This window comes from Pelecanus crispus, chromosome 22 (genome assembly GCF_030463565.1).
Source record: "Pelecanus crispus isolate bPelCri1 chromosome 22, bPelCri1.pri, whole genome shotgun sequence".
NCBI lineage: Eukaryota > Metazoa > Chordata > Aves > Pelecaniformes > Pelecanidae > Pelecanus > Pelecanus crispus.
The window spans coordinates 2,386,118-2,404,383 of NC_134664.1; the positions used below are offsets into that span (position 1 = coordinate 2,386,118).

At 69.8% G+C, this 18,266-nt stretch overlaps 2 protein-coding genes across 2 annotated transcripts; both read right to left on the minus strand.

Annotated features, from left to right (window-relative positions):
• Positions 1-1,013: 1,013 nt before the first annotated feature.
• IGSF9 (immunoglobulin superfamily member 9) lies at positions 1,014-12,922 on the minus strand. Its single transcript, XM_075724365.1, has 20 exons — positions 12,871-12,922; positions 12,441-12,632; positions 8,240-8,392; positions 7,951-8,102; positions 7,620-7,737; positions 7,294-7,435; positions 6,945-7,090; positions 6,635-6,777; positions 6,417-6,557; positions 6,130-6,246; positions 5,621-5,771; positions 5,354-5,477; positions 5,098-5,273; positions 4,715-4,965; positions 4,427-4,511; positions 3,804-3,974; positions 3,531-3,576; positions 1,811-3,196; positions 1,398-1,543; positions 1,014-1,216 (listed from the first exon to the last, which is right to left on the minus strand). Exons 1-20 carry the CDS (start codon positions 12,920-12,922, stop codon positions 1,014-1,016), a joined length of 4,095 nt encoding a protein of 1,364 aa, XP_075580480.1.
• Positions 12,923-16,455: 3,533 nt separating this feature from the next.
• On the minus strand, positions 16,456-17,153 carry DUSP23 (dual specificity phosphatase 23). The gene is made up of 2 exons (XM_075724539.1): positions 16,884-17,153; positions 16,456-16,641 (listed from the first exon to the last, which is right to left on the minus strand). Exons 1-2 carry the CDS (start codon positions 17,151-17,153, stop codon positions 16,456-16,458), a joined length of 456 nt encoding a protein of 151 aa, XP_075580654.1.
• Between the last annotated feature and the right edge of the window lie 1,113 nt (positions 17,154-18,266).

The following is an 18,266-nucleotide window of genomic DNA, read 5'->3' on the forward strand; positions in this document are numbered from 1 at the left end:
CACAGGGAGCACGGGGGGGGAAATGCGGTGGGACTGGGGGGGCAGGATGTGGGGGGACGCAGGGAGCATGGGGGATTGGGGGGCAGGACGCGGGGGGACGCAGGGAGCGGGGGGGAATGCAGTGGGACTGGGGGGGATGCAGGGGGATTGTAGGGGACACAGGGAGCACGGGGGGGAAATGCAGTGGGACTGGGGGGGCAGGATGTGGGGGGGCAGGGAGCATGGGGGGGCAATGCAGGGGGATTGGGGGGGCAGGAAGCCTGGGGGGGCAATGCAGGGGGATTGGGGGGGTGCAGGGGGATTGGGGGGGCAGGACACAGGGGGACGCAGGGAGCAGGGCGGGGGAATGCAGTGGGACTTGGGGGGATGCAGGGGGATTGGGGGGGATGCAGGGAGCACAGGGAGGGAATTGCGGTGGGATTGGGGGGGCAGGACGTGGGGGGACGCAGGGAGCAGGGCGGGGGAATGCAGTGGGACTTGGGGGGATGCAGGGGGATTGGGGGGGACGCAGGGGGATTGGGGGGGATGCAGGGAGCACAGGGAGGGAATTGCGGTGGGATTGGGGGGGCAGGACGTGGGGGGATGCAGGGAGCAGGGCGGGGGAATGCAGTGGGACTGGGGGGGATGCAGGGGGATTGGGGGCAGAATGTGAGGGGATGCAGGGAGCACAGAGAGGGGATGCAGTGGGATTGGGGGGTATGCAGGGGGATTGGGGGGGACGCAGGGAGCACGGGGGGGGCAATGCAGGGGGATTGGGGGGTATGCAGGGAGTATGCAGTGGGATTGGGGGTGGGGTGGGTGGGACACGGGGACGACGGCGGCCCCACGGGGTGCAGGGAGCACCAGATGGGGTGGGGGGACGCAGCAAGACCCTGGAGGGGCGAGGGGCCTGGGGATGGGGGGTGCCCCGAGGCTGGGGGGTGAGCCTGCCACACGCGAGCCGCCGCTGCTCTCACGCCTCTTTATTCCTCCCCAACATCCTTCTCCCCCGGGCCGGGGGGTGCCGGGGGTCCCTAGAGCAGCGTGGCCAACTCGAAGCGCTCAGCACAGCACCCACGGGGGCCCAGGCGCTGCCGCCGCTGCTGGGCCACCTCCCTGCGACGCCGGGATGCCGCCAGCTCCTGGCGTGGGGCTGCGCCGCGTTCTGGGGGGCCGCCCGCCGCCACCAATGCCTCCGCCGACACCGAGCTCACCGGGGAGGAGCCGCTGCCGGGCTCTGCGGGGAGACAGGCAGCATCTGGCCCTGCTGTGCCACCCGCCCATGGGGCCACCCCCAGGGATGTGGGTGCCAAAGGGACCTGCACCCTCTTTTCCCACTCCCCCCGGCCCCTGGGAAGGGTGGGCGAGAGCCCCCCGGGGCCGCGATGCTCGGGGGGGTCTGGGTGCGCCGCACTCACTCTGCCGCTCCAGATCGCGCAGGGCGATGGTGGAGACAGGCCGCGCTGGGTCCCCGCTGCGGTAGAGCTGCAACGCCTCGAGGATGTCCGACTCCAGCGCGAACTCCGCGTCCCACTCGTAGTTCTCGTCCACCGAGGTGTTCCTCCTGCGGGGACGGGCGTCAGGACAGCACCCACGCAGGCACCCACCCCCAGGGCTGCGGGGCGCGAAGGCTGGCGGGGACGCGGCGGGGATTGCTGGGGTGGGCGCCGGCGGGGTGGTCCCCGGGGGGGTGGCCCCCGGGAGCAGCGGCTGGGGCTGGGAGGCAGCAGGGTGGCTACGCGCCGGGACACCCCAGCCAAGCCCTGTGGGACAGGCCGAGAGCTGCCCCAGCATGAGCCGGCTCGTCCCCGGCACCCTGCCCACGGCTCACCTCTTCCCGCTGCCGCCGAGGGCTGCATCCGTCCTCGCCCTGCCCTCCTCCTCCGCCGCCGAGCCTCCGCTGTGCCAGCTGCCCCCGTCCCCGAGTGGGGGGCCCAGGCAGTTGCCCCCCAGGGACGGCGCCAGCGAGGGGGGCCGCAAGAAGGACGCGCTGCCCCGGCCGCTGCTCTGGCTGGTCAAACTGCCCCGCGGCAGCTTCTCCAGGGCTGCGGGATCCGGCGGCCTGCCCGGCGGCCAGCCGGGCTCCGCGGTGCCGGCTGCAGGCACGGCTTCAGTCCTGCCGCCACCGCCGGGCAGGCGGGCGGCCGGCTGGGTGGGGGGCCGCGGGCCGGCCCCGGGGCTGGGGGAGCCAGGCCAGGCGGCAGTGCCGGGCAGCGAGGCCTTGGCAGGACCCACCGGCAGCCTGGGGGGCTTGAGGAAAGCCGTGGCTGAGGGGGAGGTGGCGTTGGCACATGTGTCAATGCAGTCCGGGCACAGCCGCCGGCCTGCGCGCTGCGGGGAGCCCCCAGCCCCCGGCGGGGCGGGCAACGGGCTGGCGGCGGGGTCTGGGTGGTTGCCAGCGTGGCTGGGCTCAGCCGGCATCTCCGGAGGCGGCCAGTCGCCGTCGACGCACATCTCCTTGAAGAAGGGCAGGCTCAGGTACTGGAGGATCCCGCTCTGGCTTGGGGGGCCAGCCGGCTGCCGGCTGCGCCGGAGGCTGGGGGAGCCCAGGGGGCCGAGGGGTGGCCGGGGGGAGCCCTCGGGGGGCAGCGAGTCCCACAGGGCGCTGGCTGCGCTCCGGCAGGGCCCGGCACTGCCGGGGCTGTCGCGCAGCTCCTCCACGGTGCTGTAAGGCAGAGTCGCGGCGGAGGCCACGGGGCTGATGTTGACGATGCACAATGCCGCGGCCTCATCCACGGGGCTGCTGCTGCCGTAGCCAAAGTAGCGGCCCCGGCGGTAGCTGGCAGCCCGGGCTCCCCGGCGGGCCTGCCCCACGGGCCGGGGGCGCAGCGAGACCCCCTTGCGCCAGACGGGCTCCTCCTCCTCCTCCTCTTGGGGCAGCTGGAGGTAGGGCTCAGGCTGCGGCCCCGGGGGGTCCCGCTGGGGGTACGGCTCCAGCTCGGCGTAGGGCAGCGCCCCGAAGCCGCTCTCCTGCGGCTGCGTGTCGGTCTCCACCACGAAGCGCCCATCGGGGCCACGGCAGATCCGCTCGAGGGGCACCTGCTCCCCGACGTGGCTCTCGTACACGGCGTACTGGGAGCCGGCCCCGGCGATGCTGAGGCCCAGGCTGGTGCCGGCCTTCTCACCCCACAGCAGCGTCCGGCGCAGGCTCCGGCAGGGAGACGGCTGCAGCTTCAGCTTCACGGTGCTGTCTGGGCTACCAGAGCCACGAGAATTGCTGTAAGGAAGAAGGCAGCCACTGCAGCTCCGGGCTGGTCTGGCTGCCCCCCGTGCTGGGAGAACTCGTGCTGGGCATCTGGCAGCAGGTACCGCGACCCAGCACCGCTGCTGCACGCTCAACAGACCTGGTCCTGTGCTTTCTGATCTTTTCTTCGGCCAAAACTCCCCAGAGGGAGCACCCCGGGGGAGCCCTACCCCACGGCACGCCCCGACCCCAGCACCTCGCTCCTAACACCCCCTCTGCCCCCAGCCAGCGGCAAGCGAATGATGCGGAGCGCAGCGAGACAGGGAGGGAGCGGGACAGGGAGGGAGCGTGGCATGGCATGACTTACTGTGGAGGTGGAAGCTTCTTGCTGGGGGAGAAGACGAGTGGTGGATCTGGAAGGTCATGAGAACACAAGGGGATCACACGGCAAGCAACTCAAAGTGATGATGAGGAGACAGCGGCACCCACTCAGCCCTACAGCCGCCCCTGGTGAGCCCCCCAGCGCCGGGCTGGCCTGTGCCCTCCCTGGGCACCGTGCCCTGCCGCCCTGCACGCCGTGCTTCGAGGTCTCCGGGAGCCCCGGGATCCAGGCGCCTGCACCCGGCCAGCCCGCTCCTACCTTGCCTTCGCTTCTGGATGCGGGCGGCACGCCGGCGGTTCATGATGCAGGCGGCCATGGTGCTGAAGATGACAGCCACGCTGAGGAAGCAGATCCCCCCGATGACCCCAGCCAGCACCGGCTGCGGCAGGAGCTCCGGCAGCTGGGTGCGAGACGGATACACCTCCATGCCTGGGCCAGACAGGAGACACTGTCAGAGGCTCCGTTACCCGTGGAGCACAGCGGGCACGGCCTCCCTCACGCTGCCAGCACCACGGGGATAAACAGCAAAGCCTCGGCTCTCTCGCCCCTCGGGGCCGGTCTGGCGTTGGGCAAGACCTCTGCCCTCCGCCGTGCCGGGTGCCAGGAGCAGGGATGCTCTGTGCAGAGCTCTCCCGCTACCCAGTCCGTGAGACTGAAGTCAGGCCAGATCCGCACGCAGAGATGGGTGTTCCCACGGCATTAGCTTTGGGGGTCCTGCTCTGGGCGCCGTGTCCCCTGGTCTAGCAGCAGGGACACTTGGGGGTGGGAGCAGCGCGAAAGAGTTTCTGTTTGGGAAGATCCTAGACCACGCTGGGCACTTCGCACCTCCGATTTCCGTCCCCCGGGCAGGAAGAGCAAGCGGGTGCCAGCCCAGGCCTTACCTGCTGTGGAGACGTTCACTGTGTTGCTGGGATCGCTGATGTAGCTGCCAGCAAAGGCCACCAGTCGGAACTCATAGAAGGTGTCCTGGGGGAGCAGAGGGCCATTAGCCTTGTTGGCACGGTGGCCAGCCAAGCCTCAGCCCACACAGCTGCAGAGCCGAGCGGCTCTGCGGCATCACCAGATGCCCCAGCTCCAGGTAGCAGCGACGCAGGAGATCTGACCCCCTCCCTTGCTGCATCCCCCCAGAGCTTGCCCTGCAGCCAGGGAGCGCCCGGTGAGATTCCCACCTTGATGAGTCCTGGCACCAGGACCTGGGTCTTCGTGCTGGGGATGGAGCGGTCCAGCACCTCCCAGCCGCCCTTGTTCTGCCGCAGCTCCAGCGCGTAGCCGCTCAGCGCCACCGAGAACTGAGCCGGGGGCTCCCACCGCAGCAGGACCCCGCGCACAGTCTCGTTGGCGGTCAGAGCCTGCGGTGGGGACAGGAAGACGCGCATGGTCATGGCCGGCGGCTCTGGAGGCACTGTGGTCACTGGGAAGCCTGAGGAGAAAGGGGATGCTGGTCTGGGAGCTGATGTGGGGGACAGCAGGGCAGAAACAGGAGCCTCTCAAGCACTTGAGGGCTCTGGGGGGACAGGGGCTGCTTTGGGGAGCACACAGACCCCCCTCTTACCCCTGGGCATGGAGGTGACAATCTGGCTGAAGGGGCCGCTGCCCAACTTGTTCTGGGCCAGGACGCTGAACTGGTAGCTCATGTCTGGCTGCAGATTCTCCACCAAGAGGTGCTGAGCCCCCACCGGCACAGAGAGCGACACCCAGTCATGATGGGCCCAGGGCGGATGCTTCACCCTGAGGAGATGCGGGACTCGTGAGGCCAGAGCTGAGGGCCCCAGGTGGGACGCCAGACCCTGCCCACAGCAGGGACTCACAGCGGTGTGTACCAGACGCTGAACCTCTGGAAATAACCTCCGTCAAAGCCCGGCTCCCAGGAGATGTTGGCTGCCAGCAGGAGCGGGAGCACAGAGACATTGGTGACAGCGTGAGGACTGGTACCTGGCAGGGAAAGCAGAGAGAAGACCTATCAGACCGGGCAGCTTGGACAACAGCCGTGCAGGGGCCTTTCCGTCCCTTCCGTCCGCCCCAGGCCAGCCCAGCACCCACGGAAAATGCCTGCCCACCAAGGACCGGCGACGCACCCAGCACGTGGATGGAGGTGGCGGTGCTGACGCTGGCCACCTGGTTGGTGGCCATGCACTCCCAGACCCCATGCTGCTCCTTGCTGAGCGGTCGGAAGACGAGGCTGCCGTTCCCATCCACCTGGGCGCCGCTCTTCCCCGCGCTGCCCACCTGCACGGTGAGGCACGGACACGTTGAGGGCGGGCGACCACCCAGCCCACCCCACTGCAGGCCTGGGATGGCCGCGCTGCAGCGACCCCGGGCCCTTGGGGAAAATGGGACTTGACGTGCTCCACCACCCTGGGGCTGCTTTAGGGACTCAGGGGCAGGACTTTGCCCTGGTTCCTTAGAGAGCAACACAAGCAAAGTACCCCGAGCCCCTTCTCCCGCAGAAACCAGGAGAGATGCCATCCTGTAGCATCCGTGGGGACATGGACACCGGGACTGCCCTAGAGCGATGCCCCAGAGCCCACAAGCAGCGTCCGCCTCCCAGGAGGGCTCAGCTGTTCCCCAGAGCAGCAGCTCCTACCTTCAGCCAGGTGATAGTTGGGGGGGGATCCCCGTGGGCTGCACAGGGGACCACCAGCTCCCGGCCCACCTCCTGGAAATATTCCTCCTTGGGGCGCACCGTGAAGGTGGGGGGGTCCTGGAAGACAGGCATGCACAGCGCAGGGCTTGGCGGCAGGCGGGACGGGGCGCAGACCCGCGGCGGGGCAGACCGACGGGCACCGCAGCGCAGCCGGGCTGCTCGGCGCAGCGGGGTGGGAGCAGCTCGGGCAAGGGGCTCGGGCAGCGCGCCCACCCGCCCAGCCTCACCTTCAGCAGGACACGCGTGGGCTGGGACTCGCCAGCGGTGCCGTAGCTGTTGTACGGGGTACACGTGTACACTCCCAGCGCGTCGTCGTTCCCCGTCGCGATGACGATGGAGCCGTCCGGTCTCATGGACCAGCCGGGGAGCTGGAAGAGGGGGCCGCAGGGTGAGGACAAGGGGCTCAGGGGGGTCGGAAGGCGGGGGAGGGCGCAAGCGGCGGTACCTTGTCCAGCTCCAGCGGGCGCCCATCCCTCGTCCAGCTGACGGAGAGCAGAGGGGGGTTAGCCCTGGTAGGGCACTGGATCACACCCTGCATCCCCTTGGGCAGGTGGGTTTCTGGGAGCATGGCGGTCACCTGCGCCGGATCTGCGAGGACAAACAGGGGCCTGCGTGAGGGTGGCGGGGGGCTGGGGTCCCTGCGGCAGCTGAAGGGGCACCCCCCCCCCCGCCCCGGACTGGCCCAGCAGGGCCTTTCCGTGAGTAGAGCTGGCGACAGCATGGCCTGGGCTTGCGGGGGGCTGCGGGGCTCTTACACAGCACCGTGACGAAGGCCGAGGCAGAAGGCGGCTTCCACAGCCCGTTGCTGGGGACGCAGGTGTATTTGCCGGCATCATCCGGGGTTGTTCGCTGCAGCAAGAGACTCCCGTCCACCAGGATGCGGACACGAGCTTGGAGGCGGCTGCAAGGGAAGGGGAGGGCGGTGGTGAGCGGCGCGGCTGGGACCACCCCCAGCGCCCCGGGATGAGTGACCCCCGCCGCCACGCACCCAGCCAGCCCATCGCGCTCAGATCCAGGCTTCGCAGGGCCACGGCAGCCTGCTGGCCCCAGCACCACTGGCAGGAGCCCACGGCTGCCTCGGTGCCATCCCCGTCCCCGCTGCACCTGAGGTGGAAGACGTTGCTGCTGCCCTGGAACCAGGTGTAGGTGAGGTTTCCCGGGTATGCCTCAGCCTGGCACGCCAAAAAGGCATCTTGGGAGATGTTGACGGTGACGTTCTGCGGCGGCACCACAATGATGGGTGGCCCTGCAGTGTGGGGCAGAGGGCAGGGTGAGGGCTGGGGACAGGGAATGGCCCCGGGTGCTCCCACAGCTGTCAAACCTGCGCCTGCCCCAAAACCAACTCCCATGACCTGGCTCCCTCCGTGCCCTGAGGCAGCACCCAGCGGGGTGGCCCACGCGGCCAGGGCTGGGAGAGCACCCGCTCTTACCCTGCACGAGCACACGGGTGGTGTGGGTGACGGTGCCCTCCTTGCTGGAAGCATGGCAGGTGTAGGTGCCCGCGCTGGCGCGCTCCACGACGGCGATGCTCAGCGTGCCGTTCCTCACCTGCAACGGCACCGGGCACATGGCGCAGCCACCGAGGGACAGGACGCAGAACAGAACGTGGCGCCGGGGGCCGGGCTGGGGGCAGGAGGTGGGTGCCACCGTGGCGGGGACGCGTGCCCGCTCTCCAGCCGAGTGCTGCTCTGCGCACCTGGCTGCCCCACGAGACCCCGGCCGAGGAGGGGGACGCATCACGGGGGGGTTTGCTGTCTTCACCTGCACCGTGTCCCCGCTCTCGACAGCCAGGTCGCTCCTCTTCCAGATGACAACAGGCTGGGGGTTGCCGACAGCCGTGCAGGTAAGGCTCAGCGTATCCCGGTCCCGCACCTCCACGAACGCAGGGGGGGTCTCCAGGAAGGTGGGGGGTGCTGTGAAGACAAGTCCAGACCCTCACCCCCAGGTGTGGCTCAACTGGTCTTGGAAGACCAGCGGATCCAGTCCCAGCCCCGAGAGATCTTGGGCAGCGCTGGGCAGAGCAGCAACTGAGGGTGGGATCAGCCGGTACCGTTGACGGTGAGGTGGATCCAGGTGCCGTTCTGGAAGTCAGCGTCGGTACTGTGCCGGTCAAGGAAGAGTACGCGGCACTCGTACCAGCCTTGGTCCTCGGCGCGCAGGACATCGATGCGCAGCGAGGCGCCTTCCTCAATCCGCACGCGACCTGCGCACCCAGAAGCGGCCGTCACAGCCAGCGGCACCGGCTCGGGGGCAGCCGGCTCCCCGGGCCACCCGCACACACGGCGCTCGCCCCTGCTGCAGCAGCTTCCCTGGGGATCAGGGCCAACTGGCCCGCGTGGCAGCGGCAGGGTCTGCCCATGCAGCCAGCCCACGCTCGGGCTGCTTCTCCCTCGGTTGGCACTGCAGGAGGCTGGGAACAGCTGCGGGGCAAAAGCCAGGGCGGCTGTGCTGCGGTGGAGGCTGCTCACACCGACGTTTAGCGCTACCCCTCCTGCTGCTGTCGAGGAAACAGGGAAGGATGCGGTGGTGGGCTCCACCACCTGCCCCTGCGTAGGGCGGCCTCGGCAGGGACCCCCCCAGCCCCCAGCAAGGTGGGTCCCTGTGCCCTGAGCGCTGCTCCCACCGCCCTCTCTGCCTTCCCCTCGAGCTGCCAGCCTGCCTGCAAAATCCCTCCGACACCTTCCCCCTTGCCTTTCAGGGACCGCTCCCCCGCAGCCTGGGCCACCCGTTCCCTGGGAAGCCCCCCCGGCCATCTCACCCTTAGGAGCCCTGCTAAGCCCCAGGCACCCCCGCACCGTCCCCTCGCACCGGGGCGCGGAGTCAGGCTGAACCCCTCGCCCGCCTCGCAGGGACGAGCGCTACAGACCCCTCGAGGGGCACGGCAGCGGGGGGCTCTCCCGGGCTGTGGGGCCCTTGCCCTGAGCAAGCAGTGGCCCCGCGCCCCATGGCCTCTTTGATGAAGAAGAGGATAAGGGTGCAAAGCGACAGCGAGCACAGCCCTTTAATCCCCTGGGCTATTATCAGAGCCATAATCAGCTCAGGCGTGCAGCAGGCAATTGGCTCAGCCCCGGCCGGGGTGCACAGCCAGCGGCACCCACTGCCCTGGCACCCCCAGGGCTACACGCCCCCAGCCCCGCTGCAGGAACCCACGGCCTGGAGAGCTGCTCCAGGCTGGGGACGAGGGTTTAGCCCCAAGCACGCCATCGCCCCGGGTGGCCTCGCTCCCAGCACGCCGTGGCAGAGCCACGGTCACGGTGGCGGCGGCACTGCACGCAGCTCGCGGCACTGGAGCTGCTGTCGACACCCCAGAGCTCCCTGGGACCAGCATCTTCCTGAGGCGTTTCCAACAAAGTGCATTTTGCCAAACCTCCCCCTCCCTCGGCTCTACCCAGGAGCTCGGTGCCAGAGGTGCTCCCCATGCGCTGCCAGAGCCACCGGAGCCCAGGCTGGGCACCGCACGGGCGCTACTGGCAGCAAGAGGCTGCATCCCGCCAGACGAGCCTGGCGAGGAGGAGGAGAAGGAGCAGCGGGACCCGGGCAGGCTGGTTTGGGCACAGAGGCTGGGCGGTTGAGGGACAGGATCGCACACTGAGCGCCGGGGCCACGCACCCAGCACACAGACGAGCGCAATCCCTTCTCAACAGCGCCCGGGGCTTCTTCCAGCTGCTGCAGCCACCTGCCGTGTCTCCCACCCCTCCTGCCTCTCCCCATGGCCAGCTCCAACACAGAGCCACGGTGTCTGTTGCAGCAGGAGATGCTGAGGACAGACGGACACATCTGGGCACCTCTGGCAGCATCCCTCACTTGGAGCACGAAGCAACACCCCAGGCAAACTTTGAACACGAGGGGGGTGGCAGGAGCGGCCCATGGGCAATGGGAGAGGGATGGGAGCCACCCACGGGCAACACACCCGTGGGACAAGGGGTCCTCCCAACCCTCACCCCGGAGGCAGCTCCCACGCCGAGCCCCGGGAATCAGGGCAGCTCCGGGAAGCCCCATCCCTGCCTGCAGCTGCCAGCTCACAGCCCCAGGAGCCGGGTGGGAGCAGCAGGCTCCTGAACAAAGCTCCCTTTGGAAGGGATCGGAGTGCCTGGGGGACGCCCCCCAGCCTCCCCCTAATCCCCCGTGCTGGCCCCAGCCCCCTCCTCCTCTTCCACCACCCAGCCGATAACAAAACCGCCGCTGCCCTCCAGACCAGCATCCCCCAGCGCCTGGCAACCGCCATTCAGAGGGACACAAAGAGGGCTGCAGCCCCAGCCGCCGCGCTTGCCGTGCCGGGAACGGGGTGCCCGAGCAGGGAGCCAGGCCAGGGACCACCGGCCCTGCTCCAGGCCAGCCGGCAGCAGGGGACAGCAGCCCACGACACCGTGGGGGACGGTGGCACCTGGGGGAGAGCAGACCCCCTTCCCCCAAGTGACCCAAGGGCTCTCACAGAGGTGGCTGCAGCCCAGCCCGGTCCCAGGATGACCCAAATTGCCCTGAGGGATGTGGGTGACAGCAGGGGCTCCCCAACCCCTCTGGGTGACCCCTGATCTGCTCTGCCTGGGAAGGGCTGGAAAGGAGGGGCTGCCCTCGCCCTTACCCCGTGCCCGCGGCCCCTGCCCTTCCCTCCATCCCTGCCCTTCCCTCCATCCCTTCCCAGCTCCCCAGAGGATTGAAAACAAGCTGCCCCGCTGCCATGGTGACAGCCGTCAGCCCCCCTGCCCACCCACCTCGCCCTCATTACGGCCACCAGCCCCCTTCCCCCCCAGCGCTGATCCCGCAGCAGCCCAGCCCGCTCCCACGGCCCCGCAGGGCTGCGCCGGCAGCGGGGACAAGGGGAGGGCTGAGGGCAGCGCAGGCAGGAGCGGGCAGGACGCTGCCAGGCCCTTTCTGGGTAACCAGAGCTCCTGCAGCTGAGGGGCCCTGCGATGCCGGGCTCAGGTAACAGGAGCCTGGCCTGGGCCCCAGGGAAAGCAGGTGCCTTGCCATCACCGCAGGGTTTGTTGTCACCACGGGTCCCACCGAGCCGGCTTGGGGCTGGCTGCAGAGCAAAGGTGTCCCCGCGCACGGGCTGGCGGCGGGGAGAGGCCGGGGCGCGCCCCGAAATCGGTCTCCTATGCAGCCCGGGAAGAGGCAGCGCCGCTCTGTCCGTGGCCAGGCAGGAGAGGGCTTGGCTCAAACCTCAGCCTGCCGTGCATTTTTTAGGCAAGGGCCAGCTTTGGCATGGGGGCAGGCTCCTGACCCAGCCACATTCCGGCACTCCAGCCTTCCCCATCCCATTCCGCGGGAGGATTTTGGTGCATCGCTGCCACAGGCTGCTGGGGCCGGGCTCAGCCGAAAACGCTGGCTGCCAGCCCTTCCCCTCCTCCCCAGCCATCCCCATCCTCAAGGGACGCTCCCGTTGTCTTCACCTCTGTGCTCGCAAAGGCCTGCCGCCGCTTCACTTTAAATATCCCGTAAAGAGGAGAATATCCCCCTCCCACGCCACAGCCCTTGCCCAGTGCAGCTTTGCTCCAAATCCCAGCCAGCCCAGCACCACCAATTAGCAGCTTCGCCAAAATCCCCTCGCCAGGCTCAACCTTCAAGCGACCCGCATGGGCCGAGGCGGCGGCGTGGCAGCGCCCGGCTGCCCAAGGCCTCCGGCACGGGGCATCCCGGTGTCACCGTCCCCGGTCCGTCACAGCAGGCATTGCCACGACGCCGCAGCCTGGCACGGAAGATGGCGGGCACTCAACCATCCCCATGCCGAGTGGGCAGCGCTGGGGGAGGCCCCAGCAGCCGGAGGGCACGGTGATGGGAGCAACGGCTGGTATGCCGGGAGCCTCCTGCCTGGGCAGCTTCTCCCACCCTCTGTCCCGGTGGGGAACCCTCCCGCTGCCGAGCTGGGCCGGGGGCTGCGTCTTCCCTGCGAGCCGGGTGTCCGCATCCCTCCTGCCTCTTACTCTGGCCATCCCTGGAGCTGCTGCGTGGCGAGGGGACCCTGCCCCGCTGCGAGGGGACCTCCCCGGCCCTGCAGCATCCCCTCCTGCCGCCCGGGGCCAGCGGGAGAGCACTGCGCTTCCCCACCGCCCCGGCACCGTGATTAATGCGCTCTGACAGCAGCGGTAGCCCTCGGCTGGGGCCCCGCCAAGGCAAGCGGGGACGCGGGACGCCGGGGCCAGCCCGGCCGGCCTCACGCGCTGCCCCGGGGCCAGTCCCAGCCCGGAGGTTGGGGCCAGGAGGGGCCCCCCCCCAGGACCCCATAACCAGCCGCTGCTGCGGGGACTCACCGATGTACTCCGGGTCCACCCGCGGCGAGTAGAGCCCGAACTTGATGAAGATGGGGAGGACGAAGCCAAAGCGGACCCACTCGATCACGTAGAGAGGGGGACGGGCCTCGCGGGGGTCCAGGAGGTCGCAGCCCAGCACCGTGCTCTGCCCCACGCGTCCCACCACGGCCCGGGACCCGCTCTGGCCGCTGCCTGCCGGGAGCGGGGCGGGAGGGCTGAGCCCCGACGGCCGGGCCGGACGGGACGGGAGCCGCCGCTTCGCCCGCCGCCGCCCCCCGGCCCCGGCACCACGTGCACCGGCCCCGCCGCCACCCGCGTCCCGGGGGCCCGGCACCTGCCAGACCGGCCCCGCCGGCAGCGCGGCCGCTCCCGCCCCGGGCTCCCGCCCCGGCCCGACCCCTCCGCCGCGGGCGGAGCGGCGGCCCCTTACCCTCGGCGCCGGCGAGCAGGCTGAGGACGGCGGCGCGCAGCCACCACCGCATAGCCCAGGTCCCCCCTCAGGCGGCCCCGGCGGGACGGGCGGACGGGCGGCGGGGGCCAGCAGTTCGGGTCACCGGGGGCGGGGGGGGACACCAGCGCCTCAGGGCCCGCGCACCGGCGGGCTCCGCCGGGCTGCCCACGGCGCACTGGCCCCGGGCGGGGGGCGCTGGCGGCTCCGCGTCCCGCCGCTCCTCATGCCCGGCTCGGCTCGGCTCGGCTCGGCTCGGCTCGGCTCGGCTCGGCTCGGCTCGGCTCGGCTCGGCTCGGCCCGGCCCGGCCCGGCCCCGCGCTCCCTCCCCGCCGCTCCCGCCGCCGCCCGGCGGCCGCAAACAAACCCGCGGCGGCGGGAGGGGCCGCCCCCAGGCCACGCCCCCCCAGCCACGCCCCTTACCGCCGGGCCAGCCAATCACGAGCCCGGCGCCAGGCGGCCCCCGAGGCGGCCAATGGCGGAGCGGGGCGGTGGGAGCCGCGGGGGCTGCTGGGAGCTGTAGTTCCGGCGGGGGGGGCCCCGGGTGGGCGATACACGCGTGGGACACGGGCACGCGCCGCGTGTCACCAGGTGTGCGACACAGGTGTGCGACACAGGTGTGTGACACAGGTGTGCCCGCACGCTGCCTGCCCGGGGGGCGTCGGCGCTGCCCGGCGCTCACCCAGGGCCGCCGCAGGCCGTGCCGCGCCCTGCCCCGCCATAGCACGCCGGGCCGAGCCACGCCGGGCCGAGCTGTGCCGTAGAACCATCGAGTCACCGGATCGTGGACAATCATCGAGTCATCGGAACGTGGAGGTTGGCAAAGCCCTTGAAGAGCATCCAGTCCAACCAGTAACCCAACGCTGCCAAGGCCACCACTAAACCAGTTAAGGGGAGAGTAATAATTAATTTAATGTTTCCTGCCTTGGTGGCTGCATGATTTTTAATGAAAGTAAAAACTAGAAATCATTAAGGTTGGAAGGGAGCTCTAAGATCATCGACCACCAACCCAACACCCCCATGCCCACTAAACCATGTCCCCAAGTGCCACCTCTGCCCGTTTTTTGAATGCTTCCAGGGATGGGGACTCCCCCACCTCTCTGGGCAGCCTGTTCCAGTGCTTGACCACTCTTTCCATGAAGAAATTTTTCCTAATATCAGAGACTCATAGAATCATTGAATCATTTAGGTTGGCAAAGCCCTTTAAGATCATCCAGTCCAACCATTAACCTCACACTGCCAAGTCCACACTAAACCAATTCAGGGCAGAGTAGCAATTTCGTGTTTCCTGGCTTGGTGGCTGCATTATTTTTAATGAAAGTAAAAACCAGGAATCATTAAGGTTGGAAATGAGCCCTACGATCATCGACCACCAACCCAACACGCCCATGCCTACTAAACCATGTCCCCAAGTGCCACCTCTGCCCATTTTTTGAACGCTTCCAGGGATGGTGACTCCACCACCTCTCTGAGCAGCCTGTTCCCATGCTTGACCACTCTTTCCGTGAAGAAATCTTTCCTAATATCCAATCTAACCCTCCCCTGGCGCAGCTTGAGCCCATTTCCTCTCGTCCTCTCGCTAACTACTGGGGAGCAGTTGTGCCCCACGGCGCACAGCCCCGCAGCCGGCAGTGCACGTGCTGGCGTGGGGCACCCCCGTGACCGCCGCCGTGCCAGGGCTCCCCGCTCCGGCCATCACCTCTCTAATCCCATCCTAAATGCGTCCCTGGCGCAGCGATGGCCACCGGCGCGGCGTCCCCATCCCGCCAGGCTGAGCCGGAGCTGGGCTGCTGGCCAGGCCGGGGGCTCTGGAAGGCCTCTTGGGACAGGGGCTGACCGGGGAGGGGACATCCCCCGCGCCCTGTCGCCACGACAGAGCCCGGCGTCGACGGTCAAGCGTGGCCATGCCGGACTGCATGTGCCGTGCTGGGCCCTGCTCTGCGGCACCGCCGAGTCCCGGGATTGGTGCCGAGCACTGGGGCGGGGATGCTGGGGCAAAGCCCCCCTTCCCTGGGGCAGGGGGGTCCGCAGTCCCCCCTGTCGGCCCGGCCTGGCCCGGCCCCCTGAGCCCGGGGGACTATTAAGGACAGAGCTAAAGTAAGAGGAGTTAAAGTAAATAATTCTGCGCTTAAGCTGCTTTCCTGCATCTCACGGGCCCATGTGAGTCCTGCAGCTCCCGCAGGCTTAGGTGCTGCAGCTGGACGGCGCTGCCCCGTCCCCATCGTCCCTGTCCCCGTCGTCCCCGTCCCTGTCCCCCAGCGCAGGGCTGCCCCCCCCCAACCACTCGTGCCCCAGGCAAGGAGTGCAGGCAGTCAAGCACCCCCGGATGGCCCCACGTCCTGGTGGGGTGTCACAGCCCCCCAGAGCCACGGCACGGCTCATGGGACACCGCTGCTGCCGGAGTCCCCACCGGGGACGGGCCACGGGCCACTGGGCAGAGCTGGGGGCTGCTTTCTACTCCCTGCTTTTTGGGGTGCCCCACATCCTGCAGCGAAGACCCCCCCCCCATCACCTCCTCCGTCCCTGCCTGTCCCATCCCAAGGCCCGCAGGAGGAGCCGGGTCCAGGAGGGGTGGGACACCCAGGTGCTACAGCTGCCCCGAGACAGGCAGTCACCCCCAGCCACGGCTCGGAGCTTTGTCAGCGGCGCTCAGTGCCACCACCCTGGCGCTTCGTTCCTGAGAGAAGACGAGGACGTTTTGTGGTTTCAGAGCAACGTTTGGGGGCCGTGGAGCTGCCTGGCAGAGGCAACGGCCCCGCCAGCCCAGGGCGCGGACATGGTGCTTGTGCCCAGCGAGCGCCAGGCGCTCCCGGCCATGTGCCGCACGCCCGGGAATGGGGACGGTGACACTTCTTGCCCTTAGGATTTAAATGCCACCAAGGTTAGGAGCAGCTGAGAAGAGATTTTCAGGATTGGACTTTTGGACAGAGATGCCTAAATTCCGTCTAAGCTTCACTTTAAGCATCAACGTCCCGCGCCAGCCACCGTGCGCTGACGCGGCTGCCACCCTCCCCGTGGCATCGCCGCTTTGGCGGGCGACCAGCTCCGGGACCTGCTGCTGGTGCCCGAAGCGGAGCCGCTCGTGCTCAGCAAGGGCTGAGGCCAGGCAGAGCCACAAGAGCCAGGACCCCCGCAGCCCGGAGTGCGGCTGCCGAGCGAGCCGTGTGGCACAAACAGGATGGCGGGGAGCCCGGCAGAGCCACGAGCACGTGTGCTGCCCACCGGTTCCCCACACGCAGCGCTGGAGAAAAGCCACAGGAGAGTCCTTTAATGCGGGAGGGGACAGATGGCAGCACCTCGGGGCTGGGACAGGCCTCCCCGCCATTTCAGAGCGACTGTCTCCATCGAACCCATCCGGCACGCGCTGCACAGGGGAGATGGTCGTGCTCACACCTCCTCGCTGTCCTCTCCAGCGCTGCGGTGGGGCAGAACCCGCTGGTGAGCTGGGCTTTGGGACTTGTAGCTCCCCTCCCACTCGCTGCGCCTGGCACACCGCCGGCAACGGCACCAGGAGCCCCTCCGGGAAGGGGAGCGACAGAGACAGGTCTCCCCACCGCGGGGCTGCACCTACCGAATGTGCTGGCAGAACTGGATCACAGCTTGCTCCTGCTCCCGCGTCTCGATGGAGCCGGGCCGCAGCCGCCGGATCTCCCGGATGGCGTCGCCGCCGCTCATCTTCTGTGCCTTCGCCAGGTAGCAGGCCAGCATGGTGCCAGTCCGGCCGTGTCCTAGCATGCAGTGCACCGCCACAGCCTGGCCGGCAGCGCCGCACCGTCAGCGGGCACCGGCACGGAGGGACATGGGCGTCCCTGCCGCAGCCCCCCCGCGCTGCCCGCCATCCCCCCTTGCTGTTACAGGCGTTGCCTCCCTTGGCGTTACTCTCTCGGCGTAACCTCTCCCTGGGTGCCCCCTCCTCCCACCCCGGGGTGCCACCCCCCCTGAGGCGTCACCCCCCTTGGTGCTGCCTCTCCGGTGGGACGTGCCCCCTGCCATACCTCCCCGTGGGCGCCGGCCTCCTCCACCAGCTGCAGAAAGCTCTGGATCTGCCCGGGCGTCGGGGGGCTGAAGTCGGGCACGCGGAGCCGGTGGAGCCGGATGGCAGGGCAGCAGCCGTGGTGCGGGGGTGCCCGCTCCGACAGCGACACCAGGTGCCGCACGCCCTGGCCCAGCAGGAACCGGTAGTGCCCCGGCTCCCGCGGCATGGCCAGGCCCGCCAGCCGCCCCTCCACCACCCACGAGAAGTTGGGGGGCTTGGGTGCCCCCATTGCCTGCGGGGACCGTCACCGTGGGCCTGCGTCGCCACGCTCCCTAGGGACAGGGCTGCTCTGGGGACCCTGGCCGGGCTGGACCCCTGGCAGACCATGGCCAGGACCCCCATGGCCCCATCCCCAGTTCAGAGGCCCCCCAGGACCCCCTGCCCAGCCCCCCAGGTGACTGTGGCCAGGACCCCCCGGACCCCTAGTACCACCCCCGAGGATAGTGGCCAGTGCACCCCGGACCCCCAGTACCACCCCCAGGGACCACGGCCAGGGCCCCAGGACCCTCAGTACCACCCCCGGGGACCGTGGCCAGGACCCCCAGGACCCCCAGTACCACCCCCGGGGACCGTGGCCAAGGCCCCCAGGACCCCCAGTACCACCCCCGGGGACCGTGGCCAGGACCCCCAGGACCCCCAGTACCACCCCCGGGGACCGTGGCCAGGACCCCCAGGACCCCCAGTACCACCCCCGGGGACCGTGGCCAGGACCCCCAGGACCCCCAGTACCACCCCCGGGGACCGTGGCCAAGGCCCCCAGGACCCCCAGTACCACCCCCGGGGACCGTGGCCAGGACCCCCAGGACCCCCAGTACCACCCCCGGGGACCGTGGCCAAGGCCCCCAGGACCCCCACGACCACCCCTGGGGTCCGTGGCCAGGGTCCCCAGGACCCCCAGTACCACCCCCGGGGACCGTGGCCAAGGCCCCCAGGACCCCCAGTACCACCCCCGGGGACCGTGGCCGAGGCCCCCAGGACCCCCAGTACCACCCCCGGGGACCGTGGCCAGGACTCCCAGTACCACCCCCGGGGACCGTGGCCAAGGACCCCAGGACCCCCAGTACCACCCCCAGGACCGTGGCCAGGACCCCCAGTACCACCCCCGGGGACCGTGGCCAGGCCCCTGGGCCCTCCCAGCTCAGGCCCCCCCCGGGATCCCCGGGCCCGTCCCCACGACCGGGCCCGTCCCCCCGCGGCAGCCCCGCACCGGCCGCAGCCCCCCGTAGGCCGCACCGCCCGGGCCCGGCCCCCGCGGGCTGCCCCGAGCAGGGCCCCGCGCCCGCCCCGGCCCGGCCGATCCCCGCAGGCCGCCGCAGCGGGCCCGGGCCCCTCCCGCCCCGCC